This window comes from Poecile atricapillus, chromosome 3 (genome assembly GCF_030490865.1).
Source record: "Poecile atricapillus isolate bPoeAtr1 chromosome 3, bPoeAtr1.hap1, whole genome shotgun sequence".
NCBI classification, from domain to species: Eukaryota; Metazoa; Chordata; class Aves; order Passeriformes; family Paridae; genus Poecile; species Poecile atricapillus.
In genome coordinates this window covers 31,998,074-32,018,118 of record NC_081251.1, presented here as the reverse complement: position 1 = coordinate 32,018,118, position 20,045 = coordinate 31,998,074, and the positions used below count along the sequence as shown (strand labels likewise).

General features: G+C 35.9%; 1 protein-coding gene across 2 annotated transcripts in view; it reads right to left on the bottom strand.

The window, feature by feature from the left end:
- MYO6 (myosin VI) overlaps positions 1-20,045 on the bottom strand; it is a 102,622-nt gene that overhangs the window by 27,593 nt on the left and 54,984 nt on the right. For both annotated transcript variants that reach the window (XM_058835291.1, XM_058835292.1), the window contains exons 11-19: positions 19,027-19,207; positions 16,796-16,940; positions 10,888-11,045; positions 10,272-10,363; positions 9,729-9,801; positions 8,742-8,869; positions 7,586-7,681; positions 5,377-5,550; positions 1,636-1,674 (exon numbers count right to left, since the gene is read on the bottom strand). In XM_058835291.1, coding sequence (XP_058691274.1) covers positions 1,636-1,674; positions 5,377-5,550; positions 7,586-7,681; positions 8,742-8,869; positions 9,729-9,801; positions 10,272-10,363; positions 10,888-11,045; positions 16,796-16,940; positions 19,027-19,207 — 1,086 coding nt within the window. The remainder of the gene's footprint in view (positions 1-1,635; positions 1,675-5,376; positions 5,551-7,585; positions 7,682-8,741; positions 8,870-9,728; positions 9,802-10,271; positions 10,364-10,887; positions 11,046-16,795; positions 16,941-19,026; positions 19,208-20,045) is intronic.

Sequence of the window (20,045 nt, the reverse complement as noted above, 5' to 3'; positions counted from 1 at the left end):
AGCAAGAAGTTAGCAAAATCCACAGATTTTTAAAACTCCTAGAACAGCAGTTAATGATTTAAGACTTATGGGTGGGGGGGGAAATACAAAATAATAGTATTCTAAAAGAGAAATGCTGACATTATCATAGAATCATAAAATGTTAAGGGGTTGGAATGGTCCTTAAATATAATCAAGTCCCAGCCCCATTTTTTTTCTCTCGTATATCAAGTTTTGCACTGTAACCTTGGTCTTGATGTAACTGATCTCAATGCTAAAGCTATTAACTGGATCCTCAATTCTGCTGAATTTTCACTCAACTATTCTCCTTCACATGTATACAATCTATGCTTTATAACTCTAGATCCTACTGCCCTGGAACAACACTAAAATGCCCCAAAGTTCAGATCAGCAAACATGCTAACAGACTCCTGATATCAGAACTATGCCAGATGAACCTGACCTTCCTTAACTTCTACTTTTTACAACTTCTTCTGGCTCACAGCTTTAGTCGCCCTTCCCTGGTGGTTTTCCATTCTGCTCCTCTGTTATGACCATGGGTGCTACAGTTTTGACCACTACTCTCTCTGATCATTTCACATTCATCAAGGATAACATTTTGCCAAGCACCATCCAACTATTCAGATTTTGCTGTAACAGGTGACTGCTAAGGACAACACTGCATATACTGAAACAAAATTGGGACTGAGAAAACATAGTACTAATCCCAGTTTGTAGCATATTCTCTCTTTTGCCATTTCCCATCTGAGAATGAGACAGCACTTGCCAAGGGAGCTCCACATTAACAATATCTCCTCAATCATGGGTTAGCTAAACTCAAGCATTTCAAACTGGAAGCCTGGCCACACACTTTTTTCCCTGGACTGTATTTCATTTCCAGAATATTCTGGGTGAAATAGATCACCCTTCAGACCAGCCTCATGACTACAGTAAAATCTTATAAGCTGGATATACTCCAGCACCTCATTTATTTGTTTCCCTTGGTTTTCCACCCTTTTTCTTTTTTTGACAGAGTATACCCTAATATTTATAATTGGTTAGAACATGTGGCAAGAGAAACAACAGTTCCTACAACTCCAAGTTCTAAAAAAAAGTGGCATGTTTTACTACATGGAGAATTTCACAAACTATCTGATCACATCAGCCAAATTAACAAATACTCATTAGGGGTTTCAGGTTCTTTGACCACCTGCGCATTTACAGCATGTCAAAAAAGCAAAATGAAAAAATATATTTTTAATGACTTTATGGAATCTGAAAACAGTAATTAATAATAAATTACTTCTTAAATAAGAAACATTTCTAAATTTTCTTAGTCAAATTAGTCATCAATTATAACCAATGCACAGAAAGAATTAAAAGTGACAAGAAAAGAAGATTGCAGCACAGCCAGATTTCATATTGGTTATTCAAATTGTTTAACTTTCATTCTTCAACTTTTTTGAAGGTGGTGGATTTTCCTTTTTTAAGTAAATCAATAACCATCACATGGCACAGGAAGATGTTCCCGAAGTGCCATGTAGCTGCAAACTGTAGAGCAATTACTAATTACATTTATTGTAAGCCATAATATTGAGATAATCTATTTTGCCTTATATCAGAAAACTGTGAACCTACATCTGTATGTATACTTACAGTACTGTGAAGCTTCTCGAGAAGCAAGTTCAACTGAGTCTGTAAAAGAAAACAGGTATTTCAAGAGCCTTACCATGGTAAGTACACAAATATACACACCAAACAGAGGTACAGAATTACTGCATGCATGTTCATTGTTAGTGAGACACAACTGATTAACCAAACATTCACAAATTTTAATAGACAAAATCATGCAAGTGTGCATGAATGGCCGTGAGGAAATTGCTTGTATTTAATTGTATGACAATACTGCATGGACTAGTCACTTATTACAACATAGTTATGAAAAACCATGCACATCCATTTGGGAAAATTAAAAATAATGACTATGTAATAAGATTATATAAAAAAAAAAATAAGACCAATCAGCAATCATTTTTAAAAACCACACTGAAAATCTGTGAAATCCCAAATATAATCTATAATAAGCATTATTTGAATGCTAAAAAATTAATACAGAAAGTATATTGTCAGTCTTTTCTTCTGTGTTTTTTTGAAGTTATGTCCACATTTACCTGCAATAATCTATTTTTATTTCCAAACTTCTGACTTTTTAATTCTCTCTTGATGACAAAAAACTACGATTTTAAAATTATATTTACTGATGTTGCATTTAAATATACTGTGATGAGAAAAGACTGCAATACTACTATTATTTGGAGTCAATTCCTCAGGATAACCAGAGACTTAAGGCAATCAGAGAAAACAATTTAGAGTTGCTATTGAAAGCAATTGGAACATAAAATATTCCAAAACCACATCATAAAAATAGCAATATTTTTACTTTAGAGGTGTGTCTGTTTTGCCATATAAATTACTGCTGGGTCACCCTTTCTAGTTCATTAGCAAACTTTAAGTATATAGACTGCAGCAATACAAAACTCAGTATTGTCCTAACATACTCATTTTTAGCACTGGAAACTGACTTGTGAATAATTATTTTTTTTTTAGCCAGATCTTTCAATTACCTTGAATCCAAGAACAAGACTTGTATGGGTGGTGTGCATCACCTACAGCTGGCAGTTGTCCCTCATGTAAATAAAATCGGTTTGGGATTTTTTTTAACTTAACATGGATGTGGTTAGAAAGAGTGCCACAAGAAACATGACAAACACTAATAACCTTCTGCTCAGTTCTCACTTACACATATTTTTTATATCTCAACTTGATCATAATAATTATGTTTTCTCAAGTTGGAAACACTTAAGTTTGCAAGAGACAGACTAATTTCCATCAACAAAATACATTTCTGCATGAGGAAAAATACCCCTTCCTTATACTCTGTGATTTGACAAGAAATAAGCCAGAGACATTCTCAGGTGAATTTCTCCAACAAAATGTGCATATATGAGTAAAGTGTATTGATAAAATTACTGCTCTTTGAATTGTCACAATTTAATTCATCATCACCATAAGGATAATCTCAAATCATGTTGAAGATCTGAGAATAAATTAATCATTATTTTCTCAACTGATTTATGAGAATTAATTTTAATTAGTTATAAGGAAGGGATCTGTGAAGGATTTCATAAAAAGAAGCCTGTGCAACATCATCTAATAATTTATATAATTAGAAGAAGTTCTAATTTCAGTAGTTCAGAAAACTGACTTACAAATTAATGCACTAAGAATTCTTATTCTTAAAGAGATGAAATATCTAGTAAGATAAAAGACCTTATTTTGATGTCATCTGAAGTGAAATTTTCAAGGCTATTAGTGTTCATCAGCATCACATGCTGTGTCTGGGAAGGTAACACTAGATGAATTACTGGAACACGTACATTTGAAATGCTATGAAACTTGAAAACACTGAAAGAATTATAGATTGATGGGCCAGATCCAAAGAGGACATTAATTGTGTTCTAGGTGGAGAAGTGAATACCAAAGTTCAAAAGGAAATCCAAAAAAGTTCCCCACTCAATTTCTGCTTCACTTTAAAAATGCATCCCTTTTAATTCACTTCTCATTGGGCAGTGGTATAATGCCCAAGACCTGAACATGGGGTGCTAAATCCGAGAGAAATTGAAAATCCAGATGGAAGAAAGAGGAAACTATCTCAAAAGATCTGCCAGTTGATTTCATTTTAAAAATACAGTTCTAAAACCTGTGGATCCTTCATTTACAGCAGATTCATGGCTGCAGGGTTTGCTCAGGACATGGCCTATCTGTATGCAAATTTTCACACTACCTGATGGTCAGGTAGTATTTTAGATTATAGATGGTATTTTATATCAGTTGCTACACTTTAATTCAACAATCACTATAGAATAGGAAGGAGTTAAAAAGAATCTTCAGAGCAAAACTCAAGACAGCAGTCTGTCCAATTCCCAGTTAAATGCCAAAACCACTAACTTACAAGCCAGACTTGGCCTTCTACTCTTCCTGGGCCCATGAAAATTTTATTTCTGGCTACCTAACCAACTGCAGAAGGTTGTAACAAGAACTACCCAACCAAACAACTGCAGAAGGTTGTAACAAGAACACCCTTTGTCAAACTGACCAATAACTTGGTGCTCACTACAGGAAATAAAATAGTTATAGAACACTGAATACAGTATAGATCTGAAGGAGAATACTATTGCTATGAAAAGTAAGTGTGCTGCTACCATATCCTTCCGGTTCTTCAGCCCCTGTGTCTTTAGAGAACAGTTCCAAATGCTAGCCACAAGACATGATTATGCAGGAAAGAATTTATCTTGCAGTCCTGATCCAGTACTTAACTTTGATATAAAGCAGAAATGCAGAAACAGTCTTCTGCTACTGGCAGTCTCACTCTAGGTGAAGGTTTTTTGGATTATCTAAGATACTTGCATTCCCCAGGGACTGTGTAAGGAGTCTAGCTAGGAACATGAGGTAGGTTTTTGGTGGCCCTAGGTAAGGTAGCATACCGAAACTGTTTCAGCACTTGACTTGAAGGCATACAAATCCTTCATTGGATCTGGCCCAGACGTGTTGAAAAGAGCTCTTGCTGAAATTGCTGCAGTTCTACCAACTGTAAATCCATGAGATTGAAAAATTTACCTGCAGCCCACGATGTGCCTGCTTTTCATCTCTTATTTCCCCTATTGTTCTCTTTCTAGCCATCCTGAGCTGGAATAGTCCAGCTAAAATAAAACTGCTGAATGAGAAAAGGATGCAGAAAACATTTGGAGAAGACAAGGTTTGAAGGTCAGCTTTATAGTATCAGAAGAAAGGAGAAAATGAGGAGAAGCATCAGATTCAGGTATTGAGAAAGGAAACATTCAGCACAATGAACATCTTCCTGTGTAAGCTGTGACTAAGTATATATTTCAGAAAAGGAAAAACAGTGGTTAGGTATTGAATTTTGAGTTTGGCCAACTGTAGGGAATCAATACACCTTCTAGAAGGCATAATCACAATAGGATGGAAGAACACATTTCATCACATCTAGAACCTTTTAAAGTCCACAGAATCCAAATTTAATTCTCAAAACTTATTGAATAAAATCTTCCATATGGCTTTGAAAGATTCTGACCTAAAAATCACTGTATAATCCCTGTAAGGACTATTATGGAAGATACTTTTGACAGAAATGCATAGCATGTGGCTTAAATACACCAGTTTCTTATAATTCAACAGAAGAAAACAATCTATTTAACCAAATTTTCTTCTGAATCTCAAGTTACTGCTAGTTGTCCCAACCTGAGGTTCTTCTTAATTCAAGTAACATAAAACTGGCATACATTATAGAAGACAGGACTCTTTACTATATGATTTTACCTTGAATTTGTTACCAACACTGATGAAACTGAGTTTCCCAGCTTTTTGTTTGGGATCCTTGTTGTTGTTAGTGTTGGCTTCAAACAACTGTCGAACAAACTTGTCCTTGGATTCACATATAAGAGACTGAAGGGACATGTGCAAAGCATCATTGTTTTTTTCCACAAATTGCATCTGAAAAAACAACCCAAGAGATAAAAGCACATTTGTTTTACTGTCCAAGTTACTTCAGTCTAATTAGAAAACTAAAGGAAACATATATACTTAATTCAAAAATCAGCAAGAATACATGCGGTACATATTCATATATTATTTCAAACAACTTTTCAGCTGGATACACAAAACCCTAGTGCCAGAGAGAAAAGACATTCTTAAATTTGAAGGATGTCGTTGGAATTATGAAACCCAAAGAAAGGTTTGGTGCCTTTAAAGAGATCAGTTGTTTTTTTGTCAATGTCTATCCTCCTTCCATTTCCAGCATTCAGCACATCATCATCACCTGGGAGTTCTGAGAAGTTTAATCCTTCACTGATTGTAATATTGATCTATTGTGAAATGGGAATTAATATGCACGCTTCAATTGGTACATCTACACAGCTTGGCAAATGAAATGAAAACAGGTTATTTTAGTAGTACTATGACTATTTATGAACACTCGATTTAATAAAACATACTGACCCTTCCTACAGACTTTATGTCTTATTTATTTGAAATGAATCACCAACTTTCAGAAGAACATTACATTACATTGAAACTCAGAGATCAATACATAAGTATCCATTTTCATATTAATGAAATCTTCAATAGTTTTTGATGCAACTTAATAGACTTTGATAGTAATGAATGGAAGAGGCCAAGACTACTTTGAAGAAAATACCAGTTTGCTAGATAACCCATAAAAGGGTGGTAAGAATCAAAGGACAAACACAAGCCTCCAAAGTTTCCTTGGGCCGTGAAGACACAAGACAGGGATATGAATGCACCCAAATAAGCATCTGTGAAACCACCACAGTGTCCGCACCACAAATCAAACTGAGAACTGCTGAAAGTGCAGTGAGGAAAAAAAAAACAAACCAAAAACAAGTAACAGAAGTACTAAAAGGCAGCTGTTGTCCAAAAGTTTTAAGGCCCAAGCTAAGAAAGCCCCTCTGAGAAAGATGATAAAGTCAAGCATATTAACAGTTTCTGGACTTCACATCTGATTAGCTCTGACAGCAGAGTTTATGTGATCAAATCTGTCTCCTCTGTTCCTGAAGACACTCTAAGGCATTATTAGTGCATCATGATGAGGTACATAGTTAAAAATAGAATACCTGGTATAAATAAAAATTGGCTCAAATTTTACTGGAATTTCAATTTCATTTATTATTTTGATATCTACTCTAAGCAACCTCAGAAAAATCATGTAGGTAACACAGAGGCTTCAACTTTCTTAATTTTAAAATAACTCACAGAATGCAAAACAGCAGAGCAATCATTATTATTCTTGGAGTATTTTGAAGTACATAAAGACAAATCCTTTAAGCACATTCTTTTCAATAGACAAAAAGACCTCTTTGCAAGTAGCGTCCTTGGAGTTATACAGAACAACAAAGTATTATGGATCTTCCTTTCAACCTAAACTTTTGTTTTTGAAAATTGATATTGGTCTAGATATTGGCTTCAGGCCTTACAGTGTTTTTGTACAATAAGTAATAGTCAAAAAGGCACAAGAATCTGGAATGTATTTTGAGGGCACCAATTTCAGGTATTTTGTATTTTTACACGAATGAGTCCATTTCCAGTAGAAATGGAAAACACGAAGTGTGACGGGGATTGTGTATGACAATAATCATGCTTCCAAAAAGGTACTCTTCAGTAACAATACTTTTATACCACATGGTTTATTCTTCTCCTCTGGATATAAAAACCCTTTGATGCAAAATCTGCAGTAGATTGTGAATCAATATATTTGATATTGGCATCATTACCTATAGACTTGAAACAAACTTATGCACAAAAACATCATTAAAACAGGCTGTAACCTGCAAAGTTAAAAGAAACTGTCAATTCTGTCAAATACTCAAAAAATTAATTTCAAAGTTAAGACATATCAACATTTGATTTTCTCTTCTGATCACAGGAAATTTTGCCATTTTAGCTATATGCACTGAAAAAATAGAAATGTTCTACAAAAACAATATACATAGTTTTCCATAGGTAAAATTACCGTCTCGTAGCATACTGCTCCTGCAAAGTGTCGGATAATAAAGCCTTCATCATCTCTGATATTTCTGTGAACAGCCAATTTAGACTTTCTGGGAATCTGGAATTAAGAAGTTGAATTACAAAGAAGTATTGCAATGGAGACTAAGAAAAAGTTTATTCTTAGAACACCACCATGAACTCCCAGGAACAGTTAAAAATCACATTTCCTAGAAGTACAGTTCCTGTAAGTACAATTGTGCTGATAATTACCATTCCTATCCACACTACAATATTCTAAAAACCTAATTTCAAATTCTTCCACACTCTTAAATACAGTGCATTCAAAATACAAGTCACCAGGATTGCTAATACCAGCCAGCTGATTTTGGTTTTGCCTTTAATCAAAACTTTCAGTATCATTCATTTGACAGCTGATGAATAGCCTTGTTATATGGATAGCATTAGACAGAAGTTTAAGATCTGGCTTTAGATGGTATACCTTAACAGGCAAGCACGCAGCTGATCATACACATACCACCAAAATGTTTCACTGCACAGCAATTCAGGTAAGTAGGATTAAGCAGAAACAACATAAGGTAAATGGAAGACAATTTTGGTAAATGGATGATAAAGGATGGCTTCCTTTGCTTGCAATTTTTCAGTATTTTTTTAATTTCAACACAATTCATGGATATAAATTGCAGCAATCTGCCTTAATCTTCCACACAGTGCTGTATGTTAAAAAATAAACAACAAAAACATTTTCCTAGTATGATTCTTATTTTCATCTCTGAAGTGCTAGCTAGACACTAGACATGAGTCAAATGTTCTCCAAAGCAAGCAATTTCTGAAAAGAACAAAAAAACTCATCTGATATGAAACAATCTAAATTAAAATGTGTTTTTACTTCCTTTTCATGCTTTACATGCTAACAAACTTCAAATATCAGTGAAGAATATGGCTTTAGTTTCAGCAGGATATTAGAATTGCTTGAAGCCTTCACTGAACTTTTCATCAAATCTAATAACCAAACCTGTCCTTAACAAAGAGGTACAGACTGTGCAGACTGAGTGGTATGAGATTTCTTACGAAATATTTTCATTAAATTGAAGTGTTACTATCAACTGTTCCAAGAACTTGTTTCATTAAAAGAAGATAGACAATAGAAATAAACCTACCGAGAGCCTGAAATGGTCCTTGTGTTTTTGATGCACAACTGAAGTAAAATGCTGGTCACTTGGCTGGGGAAGACGATTTTCTTCATCCAAAATATCCAGTACACCTACTAATTTTGCTTCAATCAAATCTATTAATAAAAAACATATATTTACAAAAATTGAATATATGAACTCGTATCACCACTGAACATTATTACACATCTAAATACTGATCTGATTCTCTACAAAAGTACCTATGGAAAACCATTAAACAAAATACAGGAAGTCATGGCAAATCAATTCTATATATCTTAATTTGTATAGGTATGTATAGGACATCCATCAAATCTAGAAGTTCTAACTCTTGTGGAACATGGGAGAAAAAGATCATGAACCAATTGTTTGATTTCAACTCTTGGTCTCAAGCTGAAATTAGTCATCCAAAAGGTGCCCAAGTCTTCTTATAGTATGATCATAGGTCTTTATGCAATAATTGCTTCAGTTGCTGGGGGAGATTTTTAAGCTTTTCATCCACATTTCATCACACAACAAAACTAAAAGGTTAATATTTCCATTTAATAATGGATCCAGTGAGAAACAGGAATTTGTTTTAGGAAAGACAGACCAGACTTGAGCATACAGTGGTAGTTTCACAACTGCGTTGCCTTGACCTCTCACATACATACACCAAAGCCCTTGAAAACTGACACAGAAATTCTTGCTCTTGAATCTATTAGAGACAAACTCACAGTTTTCCAACTTTTTTCCATTCTCTATGAAACTGCTCATGTAAGAGGAATTTTTACTACCAACTTTTTCCTGTGGGAAGGATGAAACTGCTCATGTTTGTAACTGCAGCAATGCCTATGAATTCTTAAGATTGTGAAGTGAATGAGGCTATATATAAAACCATATAATTACTAGTGCTATGCATATTTTGCCTCTTCTGCTTGAAGCTTTTTTCCCCATAACAGTAACAAAAAGCTTGACAATTCAAGAAGTACATACCTATACAGTCCTGATTATCTACATAACGAACTTCATTAACCCCCAGGCCTTCTTTCTGGTAAAGTTCTTGTTCCTAAAGTTACAAAAAAAAGTAATTGAAAAGAGAAACCACCACTCAATTTTTTATTTTTTTTTTTACTGATCAAGAAAAAAATATATTTTTTAATAAACATTAAGTAATTTTTAAAAATATAGCATAAATCAATACATATTTCAGAATTCCCTTATACAGCTTAATATATCCCAGCATTAGCACCTTAATGAAAAGCCTGTTCAACTAAATATTTCCATTAGGTATTAGCGATTATCCAATCTCTGGATACCTCACTGCTGGTTTTCAAAAATCCAGATTCTTTTCTGATACAACCAGATGTCATATAATATGGAAAGAAACAGCATGCCAACTGGATTTTTTTTATTCAAACATAATGTTTAATCTTATGAAAAGCAGTGCTACTTTAAATATCTCTTCAGAAAAAAAAAATTCCTCAACTATAACAGTAAAAAACAAAATCCTCAAATATAACATTAAATATATCGTACCTCTTTCAGAATTCTTTCATTAAAAAATTGCTGCAGTTTTTCATTACAGTAGTTTATACAGAATTGTTCAAAACTGTTATGTTCAAAGTACTCTGAAAGACAGAAGTTAAACTTTTATGATAAAAGTGTTCCAAGAGTTTTTATTAAACAGTAAACAAGAGAAGCTTGACAGTGCTGATATTTAAAGATGCATCCACATCCATAATCATTTCCTTCAGCACAATGACATATTTTACACATTTCAATGTTGTACACAAGGTATCTAAAAATACTGCAGCAACTGACAGACAGTTGGCAGCAAACCAAAGCCAGATGCTTTCATACAGTGAATTTGTACCAATACATTCTCATGCATCTACAATACAACAGGCTGGCACAAGATATCAAATCTCTAAAGACCTGAAAAACAAAGGCTGTTTCCCTGGACAACCTTGCCAGGACTAGAGCACATGACAAAACATGCACTGTTTTGAATTTCAGTGAGCCATAGATGGCAAAAGCTTTATAATAACCGTTAACACCAAACAGGAAACCCTCCCACTCTTCATTACAGTATTTGTTATTGAATCTTTGGTGGGAAAAAGTGGCAGCTAGAAATTATTTAAAGTATACTTACCAAAACCAGCTATATCTAGAACTCCAATGAAGAAAGAAGAAGTTTCAAATGGAAAACACTGGTTTACCCTTTTCACTACATGATCAAACAGATGACTATACACGGTTTTAGCCAAGGCATCACGAGCATTGTTTGCTTGTTCCACTTTCAAGGGTACCCTAATAAAACAAGATACAGATCTTATTTTTCAGAATTCCTTACTGTGAAATGCTGAGACTAGACTCTAAACTTATAAACAGCCTTTCCAATACCATCATTTAGGACATGAAAAAAAAAAATCCCTGGTGTCTAAGCCAAAGCAGGAAACAATCTTTCCAAGACAAGACTATCTTACCTGTAAAAAATAATAATGTTTTGCTACCATCAGTAGAAATGAGATTCAGATGCTTTCCTAATTGTTTATTGGATAATTAGAAACTCTACTGACAATTTCCAGAGAAGATATTTGAAATATATACATCACCATCTACAAAAAATATTTCAACTATTTATTTATGACTTGTTTTGTTAGAATAAAGCCTATAGTTTAGTTTTTGCTCTGACATCTTTTCTGCTCCTCACCCCATCACACCAGTGAGGAGGCTGAGAGTGAACAAGAAGCTGACGGGGAACAAAGCTGGGACAGCTGACCCCAACTGACCAAAGGGATATTCCCTATCATATGGCAACATGCTCAGCAATAAAAGCTGGAGGAAGAGGAAGAATAGGGAAATGATGCTATGAGTTTGAAATTTTGTCTTCCCAAGTGACCACTACACTTAAAGAAGTCCTGCTATCTTGGGGAGTTGAACACTGACCTTCCAATGGGAAGTGGAGAATGAATTCCTGGTTTTGCTTTGCTTGCATGTGCAGCTTTTGCTTTACCTCTTAAACTGTCTTTATCTCAACCCATGTGTTTTCTTGTTCTTACCCTTCCCCACCCCACTGGCAGGGAGTGAGTGCCTATGAGGGGCTGAGTTGCCAGCTGGAGTTAAACCACAACAATAGCTTACCCATATTTCATAATTTCCTTCACTTCCCAGAATTCATAAGAACTAAACTAAGTAATAATTTTAAAAACAATAATAATTTCAAGGATAACACTTTCGATGCAGAATCATGAGAGTGATGGTGATCACTTCACTTTGTACTGTGCCTGGTAAGGCACAGAACCAGAGTCTCCATTCCCAAAGGACACTTGCAGCTACATTACATTTGATAGTAATTAGCTTTAACTCACAATCTTGTCTTCCACTAAGTATCTATCTTATCTTAAGGTAATGAGTACTGGCAGAAATCTCAGCTTATAAATAGAAGCAAGGTACGTTTGCATTCTATTCTGATACATTTAAGAGATCAGAATACTAATTCCTGTCAGCTGCAGACCTATTACATAATACAATACATTAAAATAATTTATGTTTTTCACTTATTTTTTTAAACAACATGAAAAATAGTTGTACTTCTAGACCATATATTTATAAAATGTTCCTAGTTTTCAAAATAGCAAATTCTGCCACTATTAAGTACAATTCTAAAAACCTGAACAAACACTTGTTAAATTTCATGGTATGCAGCAAACACACACGGAAAGAAAATGTAACCCTGCAATGTATTTTGCACAACTGAATTTCAGACCTTAAAAAACACTTAAAAAAACAGTTCAGAACTTAAAAAAATAATTGTGAAAAATCACTTAAACAGTAAATACACAAGAGCCCCATCACAAAACTGACATTCAGAACAAGTAGCTTTCTTCTAGCAAACTTGCTTTCCCCCAGCTCTTCCTTTCTTTGATCCACACAAAGACAAATTGATCTCTTTCTTTCTCATTTCTTGCCTGAACAGGAAATAAATTTTCCTTCCTCCACTTCTCCTTCTTTCCCTCTCCTCCATTTATCAGCTACTTGAATGGAGTAAAGAAAAAATTTTCCAAATTCTAAGCACTTTGGTACAGCTGAAAGAAAAACCCTTGTTGGTCTTCCTGCCAACTTCTTCAGCAAGGTTTCCACTGATCTAGAGTTTGAGACCTAGGGGAAGGCACGGATGGGATAGATTTAGCCTGTGGACAACTCCATGCAGTTTCCAAATGTACTCCAGAACAAATTAACTTTTTAATTAAAAGCATATATAATTTGCCCATGATTGACAACTGAGGCAGAGAGCAGGTGAAGCGATATCCATCAGTTACTGTCATCCAATACGGTTATTGGTTCATAAGTAGTGTGGATGAAACAATCTTACCTAGTTAAATACTCCACATAATTAAAGAATATAAGCAGCACATTTGTAATCTGAGAAAAGCTGAAGTTCAAAATAATGTAGTACAGTATTTTTTGAAAAAGTTTTTCCAGTGGACGCCTCAGTGGCATCACTAAAAAAAATGCATTTTGGTAGAAAATGTACTGAAAAAGAAAGTGGAGTACCTGGAGTGATTTAAGTTAATTTTTTTCACCCTGTAAAATAATGTAGTTTGTGATGATGGATGGGAGTCCTCTGTGGAAGTCTTCTTGGAAAGGAAGAAATTGAGCAAGAGAGAAGCACAGTAGCACATTTACAGTCTAAGAGAAGCACCAGATTTTGAATCCTAACACATTATTCCTCTCTGTAAACACACTTCAGATGGATGGCAAAAACATCATCCAACAAGGTAATTATTATGGGGTTTTGGGAGACAAGGACAGATAGATGTAGTGCAGCTGTCAAGTCCCCCAGGCAGTTCACTGCACATGAGTATTTAATAAAATTCAGAGAGCTTGCATTTAGCATTACCCTCCTACTGTTCCTTGTTGGCTCCTCTGTGCCCAGCAGAACAAAGCCTTTGTTATACTCTGAGCACAGTGATTTCAGCAGAGCTATTTATTCACTGTGACCTATTAGGACTCACATGATCTACTTGCACACAAAAGGTCCCTAAGAGAGAGAGAAATGACCAGCTCTTTGGGTTGCTAGAACAAAAAAAAAAAAAAAACAAACAAAAAAACAAAAAATCAAATTAAAAAAAACCCAAAAAAAACCCAAAAAAACCAATGTACTTGTCAAAACTCTAATACTGATAGCAGTCGAGTAGTTTCTAAACCACACTACCATAGAAAAAATGGTGTCTATGTAACAAATAACTAAAATAATCCAATCCACTTTCCTTGTACATGCCATGTGAGAAGATTATATTGGTGTATTAGAGTATGTTTGCTTTTAGATGCACAAGATTAGAAAATGCTAGAGAGGCTTAATGCATTCATCATTGAGATGTTGTGAGGAGTCTGCTGAACTCATTTTTAACACCCCCAAAATAAAACACAGGAGAAGTAAGATCTGCTGGCATAAAAACATAGCTCCTTGTGTTTGCAGACTTTTGAAACTGCACAATGCTAATAATGCTCCAGCCAGGCTTATCAGGATAAATCTGCTGACCAGAAAAATCTTTACAGTTTTAATCCAGAGTAAACTCAAAGCTGTAACAAAAATTAAGAAACTTTCCTTGACAGTGTCACTTGAGAAGTAATGACATGGTGTGCCTCATAATGGTCGTAGCTTGATATGTCTCACCAAACATTCTCAAAAGGAAAATAAACAGACAAGCCTTATGTATGTGTTACATGTACAACAGCCAAAACAAATCTACTCTCAGAATCTGAATCGGCAGTTCACTGAGATCATTTCCAGTGGGGTGCCATCTGACTCTGGCATGGATACGATTTGTTCAAAGCCCTTCAGCTTCTATTTAACGCTATCACTTAAAAGGAATGTGAAATTGAGGGTATTCTCAAAAAATGAGCTCTAATAGTAATTAAGAAAGCAGAGAATCTTGGTAACAAGATTAGCATATAAAATTGTTTTTAAAAAATTCAAAATGTAAAAAATCCACAAGATATAAGTAAATGAAAGTGGTGGTAAGCTGGGGAGAATTAAAAAATAAAAATTCAAGATGGAAAATAACCAGGTAAGCAGTAAGCCAACAGAGAAAGATCAGCTGTTATTGTGCAGCCCAACCTGAATTAAGTAAAAATGTTACTGACTTTCAAAACCTACAATGTTCATATTTCTATGCATTACTAGGAGTGTCATCTGTACTGTATAATATGTAATTTTCTACTCCAGTGTTATCCACAATACTGATAAAGCTTCTCCTGGATGAATATATCAAAGATTTTGCTGTCAATTTAGACATGGTCTAGAAAAGAGCAAATACTTAGTCAATATTTTCCACTGGGGACATTTTTTCCTGCACGACCAACATCTTCCTACACATTAAGCTTGTAATGAAGGGGAAAAATTACTTGTAACACTCCATATCATCTGATAAGGCAACAAGATGACACCTCAAAGTCCCAAGTTTCCAGTAACTGGTGGGGGAGAAGAGGAATTTACACTGGGCAGGGAGACAAGAATTTACTCTCCAGAAATGGACTACTGAATATACAACTAAAAGGTGTAGATCTTGAGCTTTTAACTGAATGCAGATTAACACACATCACCCTCCCCCACTCCCCTCAACATTACTTACCATTTCTCAGTGCATTAGAACTTTTCTAATAGTAATGATAATAATAATGATGATAATAATAATAATAATAATAATTTCCATAATAAATTTCCAAAGACAAAATATGCAAGCAACTGAAATAAATCCCACTAATACAGATAATGATGAGTTTCATATACTAAACTTTTGGTGGAATGTGGTCCAATTCACTAAAACCATCTTCTTGTTTCCATAAGTCAATAAAAAACACACATGTATTCTTCCAAGGAGTGAATGTTCATTAGCTTCCTAATTAAAAGATTGATACATTTAGCTGAACACTGAGACTTATTTTTAATGCGCTCAAAACTGCTTAGTCTGGAAAAAAAGTTCATTTTTTGATGTGATGGTTCCTTGAACTCCAGAAACAGCTCATCATAGAAAACTAAATGTTAAAACACACAATTCAGTTGCAGGCATCTTAGCTAGTATCCCTGTCAGCCTGCATGCTAGGATCAGTCTCAGCAAGAGAAAATTTGTGGTGGAAGCTAGAGGATTTTCATAAATAAAAGCTAAGTGTATTGTCATTTTCATAAAACACAGTTTTGCAAGAGTCATAAATTTCATGATTTTGAAATGTTATCACTGATATACCATATTTATACATGTTCTTTGCCCTTCTTCCTTCTCCATGTGCATACAGAAAGAAATCACTATCTTGCTCCTGTAACTAGGAAGTTACCTTGATAATAGCTTCAGGAAAAAGCAAATAGAAAAAAACAAAATAGCACACTTTCTATCTGTTTTTGGGGTTTTTTTTGAAACATTATTAACAATCAAGATTAAATGTGTGTTTACCAAACACAGCAAAAAGCAGCACACTTCTGGATTATCATTTGCGGGGATGTTTTTAAAGTCAAAACTTGATTTCAGAAGAATTAAATATGACAAACACAAGGACACTGATTACTCAGACATTAAGGAGGGTGGATATACTGCCCTCTAATTAAAGCATCCCAGCCCTTATTATTACAAGGCAGCACTCACGGGAGCATTGTGCACTTCTCATGACAAAGATTCAAGTGTCTTCTGAAGGACTTTAGGTACCAGAATAACATTCCTTGATAGAGTACATCTGATAAATCTTCTAGGGTATCAAATTTGCTGTGCAGGCTGTGAATTTAACTGGCTGCCTGCTATACTTTCTTTGGCCACACAGCGTACTCACTGACCCATGAGATTGTATACAGCACAGGAGTTACTTATTCAAAGCGCCTAGAACTGTAAGCCCGCTAGCCTTCAGCACTCCGATTTCTGCAGGACCACGAGGGTGTACCTGTGCTCGGTAAACCATTAAAAGAAGCGCTTTAGACAGTCGCGCTCGGCCCTGTTATTGGGTTAAGCGGGAGCTGGGGCCGATTGTGCCGCTGGGCGGCCCCTCACGCCGCGGCCGCCGCCACTCACTTGATGACCGTGCCCTTGGCGCCCCCTGCCGTGGTGAGCATGACGCGCGACGTGAGGCTCCCGCGCAGGTCGTCCTCGTCCAGGCCCAGCAGGGCCGCGCAGCGCTCCAGCGCCGCCTGGCTCCGCGCGCGCGGCGTGCAGCCCCCTGCGGACACACCGGCAGCAGCAGCCGTCAGGGAATTGACCTTTGCCTCTCGAAACCACCTCCTAGCACTTCAGTGCGGACACTCAGTCCTCAGAACCCGGGGAACACCCTCCAAACAAACATCAAAATAACACCCCGCCCAAAAACCATGCATAAAATTCTGCATTTCTACAACATTGCCCAGGCTGCATGTAGGGAAGAACTATCCCAAAATGCAGAAGTGCTAACCCCTACAAACTAAGTCTAATGATTTAAAACTTTTTAACTTAAATGTTTCTGTAATCCTCCAGGCTCCCTTGCTATGCAGCAGAAGTGCCTGACAGGGCAGACTCCCGGCACTTGGATTTTTGAGATAAGGCTCTAGAAGTCCCAGGTAAACAGCCGAAGGTGCACTCTCTGCTGCTCTGCACCTGCCTCGGCCAGCAGAGATCTCCAACTGGAACACCACCCACTTCAGTCGAATCTAGCACTTATTTACATGTATCTCCTATTGCTCCCAGTAGACCAGCAACAGAAATTCAGAGGGTCTCTGGTAAGAGACTGGCTGGAGCAGTTCAAATGCACACTCTGTGTGAAGATACACAAGGTGAGGAAAGAACGAAACGTGTATTTTGGAATTTAGAAGTTCAATACATTCACTTACATTTTAGAAGTTCATTTACATTTTAGAAGTTCAGTAATTTATTCCAGAAAAAAATGGGCCTGAATTTCAATATTTAGGGGACGTAAGTTCCCTGATGACATTCCCTTCTATAAACCCTGACCCTCCTTACCATCTGTGGTTCCCACTCTTGTTTGTTTCCTCCTCAAGCCCACATTTATGCCTCTTTCACTGTTCACCTTGTCAGTGCCTAAGTCACAACTCCCAAAAGGCCCCAACAGGGAAGCTCTCTGGGAAGCTCACTGTTTTGAGATACACAAAGCCACTACTCATCTCTACACCTGCATCTTCCCAGATTGATTCTCATTAACCATGGTCATTTCAGTTATATTCATGAAGATGACAACAGCATGAACTGACACTGGGGAGGTTCTGATATGACCTACAGAGCAGAGGGAGAGATAGAAAAAAACCAAAAACACCTCTGTGCCAACCCTAAGCTACCCAGTCTGAATTCAGCACTGGCCCTGATTTGACACATGGGACTAGAGCCCACCCACAATCTCTTCTGAACAGAATGTTTTGTACATTCTGTGCTGATTCAGTACTTGGGGTCAGGAGCTAGAGTTAGCACTCATTTAATTCATCATTCAGAGCACCTTTTAAAATGTTCTTTGGTCTGCTCTTCCAAACAATTGCACCAACAGCAATACATACTTGAAAAGTAGGAGCAGGGGGAAACAATTTCACTCTATCTTGCAACTCAAGATAGACCTACATACTTAAATGTTTTCCACTATAATTGTATTTGTAGTACATCCAGACCCAGAGGAATCAGACCTTCAGGAATATATGGACAGCAGTTCTCAATACAGAGAGGCTGATTTCAGTAGTAAGGTATTAAAGACAATTCCCAAATCATTAGCTCTCCTTCATCAACCTTCATTCATATTCTGCAATTAAGTCCCAACTACACTTGTCTTGCTTCATCTAGTGAGCAACATCTTAAAATTAGGAAGTTATACTTACCTAAGTTTTTGCTGTAACTTTTTTTTCTTCACCTCTCAAAATACTAACATGATGTTATTTTTGGAAGCCAAAGGACATAATGCCTTTCCCTACAGGTGGAGTTGCTAATCACTAATTTCAAGATATTTTTGTGGCATTAGCGAGAACTTGGACTTTAAAGCTATTGTTAAAATACAAGTATTGTTTTACGACACAAAATGGCTCTTTATATCAAATTTTTCACTGAACAAGCTCTTGAACAATTTCAGTGCAAGCTTATCTGCTTTAAGAGCAAGTAAAGAAGTACAACTCCAACACAAACAGGTAAACTTGACTTCAAAATGGGGTGAATTAAGACTGAATTACCCATGAACACAAAGAAGCTGTCAAAATCAGTAATTCACATGGAAAGGAACCATCTCTAATCAAGAGGCATTTTCAGTATTTTTACAAAAAACAATTTATATTTCATCTAACCTGAAGTACTCCCAGCTTCCTCAAAATCAATATTTCCAAGATGAAGTACACCAGCCACTACTCTAAAAAGGTCAAGTTTTTCCTCATCATCCAGTCCAATCTTTTTCATTGCTGTGCACATTCTGTTGAAATCTCCATGATCATCTAACAATGGATCCTTCAAGGAACCTTCTTTAAGATACTATAAAACAAGAAAAACCAACAGTTCTATGTAAATGCTTTAAAGTAAATGTAAGCAAATATTTCCAGTCAAGAATAAGTCATAACAAAAAGCATACAAAACCATGCCAAACTAACTAGAGATTTGAGTTCTTCATAGGCTTTGCAAGAACCTTTATTTATTTTAAATTGTTGATACTTGGAAGCATGATCTTCAAACTTAAATTTTAAAGCAAACTTCAAACTATCTTTAGAAAGCAGAAGCTAGAGAGGATGTGACTGCTAAGGACAGAGGAGTATGAGATAGTGAGCAGGGGGGAGGAAGACTTTGGCTAAGGGAGCTATTGGAGTATTTAATACAAAGGAGTCCGTCTAGCCCCAAGCAGCTGAAAGAAGATGCAGGTCCTTGCAATAGGACGACAGAGGGATAGGAGTATAGGACAAATCAGAACCGGGAGAGTTATCCCTATTCTAAACAGACTTATTTAGAGAAATATACTAGTTGACTTTTGCTGGTAATTAAGAAAGAGGAAAGTTGTTTGCAGTGGTCTATGGGTTAAAAGAATATTCAGAATGTTCTGAAATACTAATATAACATTTTGCTGATTTTTCTAATTTAAATAGATTGAAAGCTATTTTAGCTATAAACCAGTTTGAATAGTAGAAAGTAACACATCTGCATGCAATCAAGAAACTACATGAACATGCACAGACTGAGCTACATTTTACACTTATGTTTAAATTATTCTTTTTAATTGAAAACATTAACTAAGAGCCTTGTTAATATCAAATAAGCTAACACTATTTTTATCAAAACAATACACCACATGCATCTGAAAAATTCACTTCACACAACATGT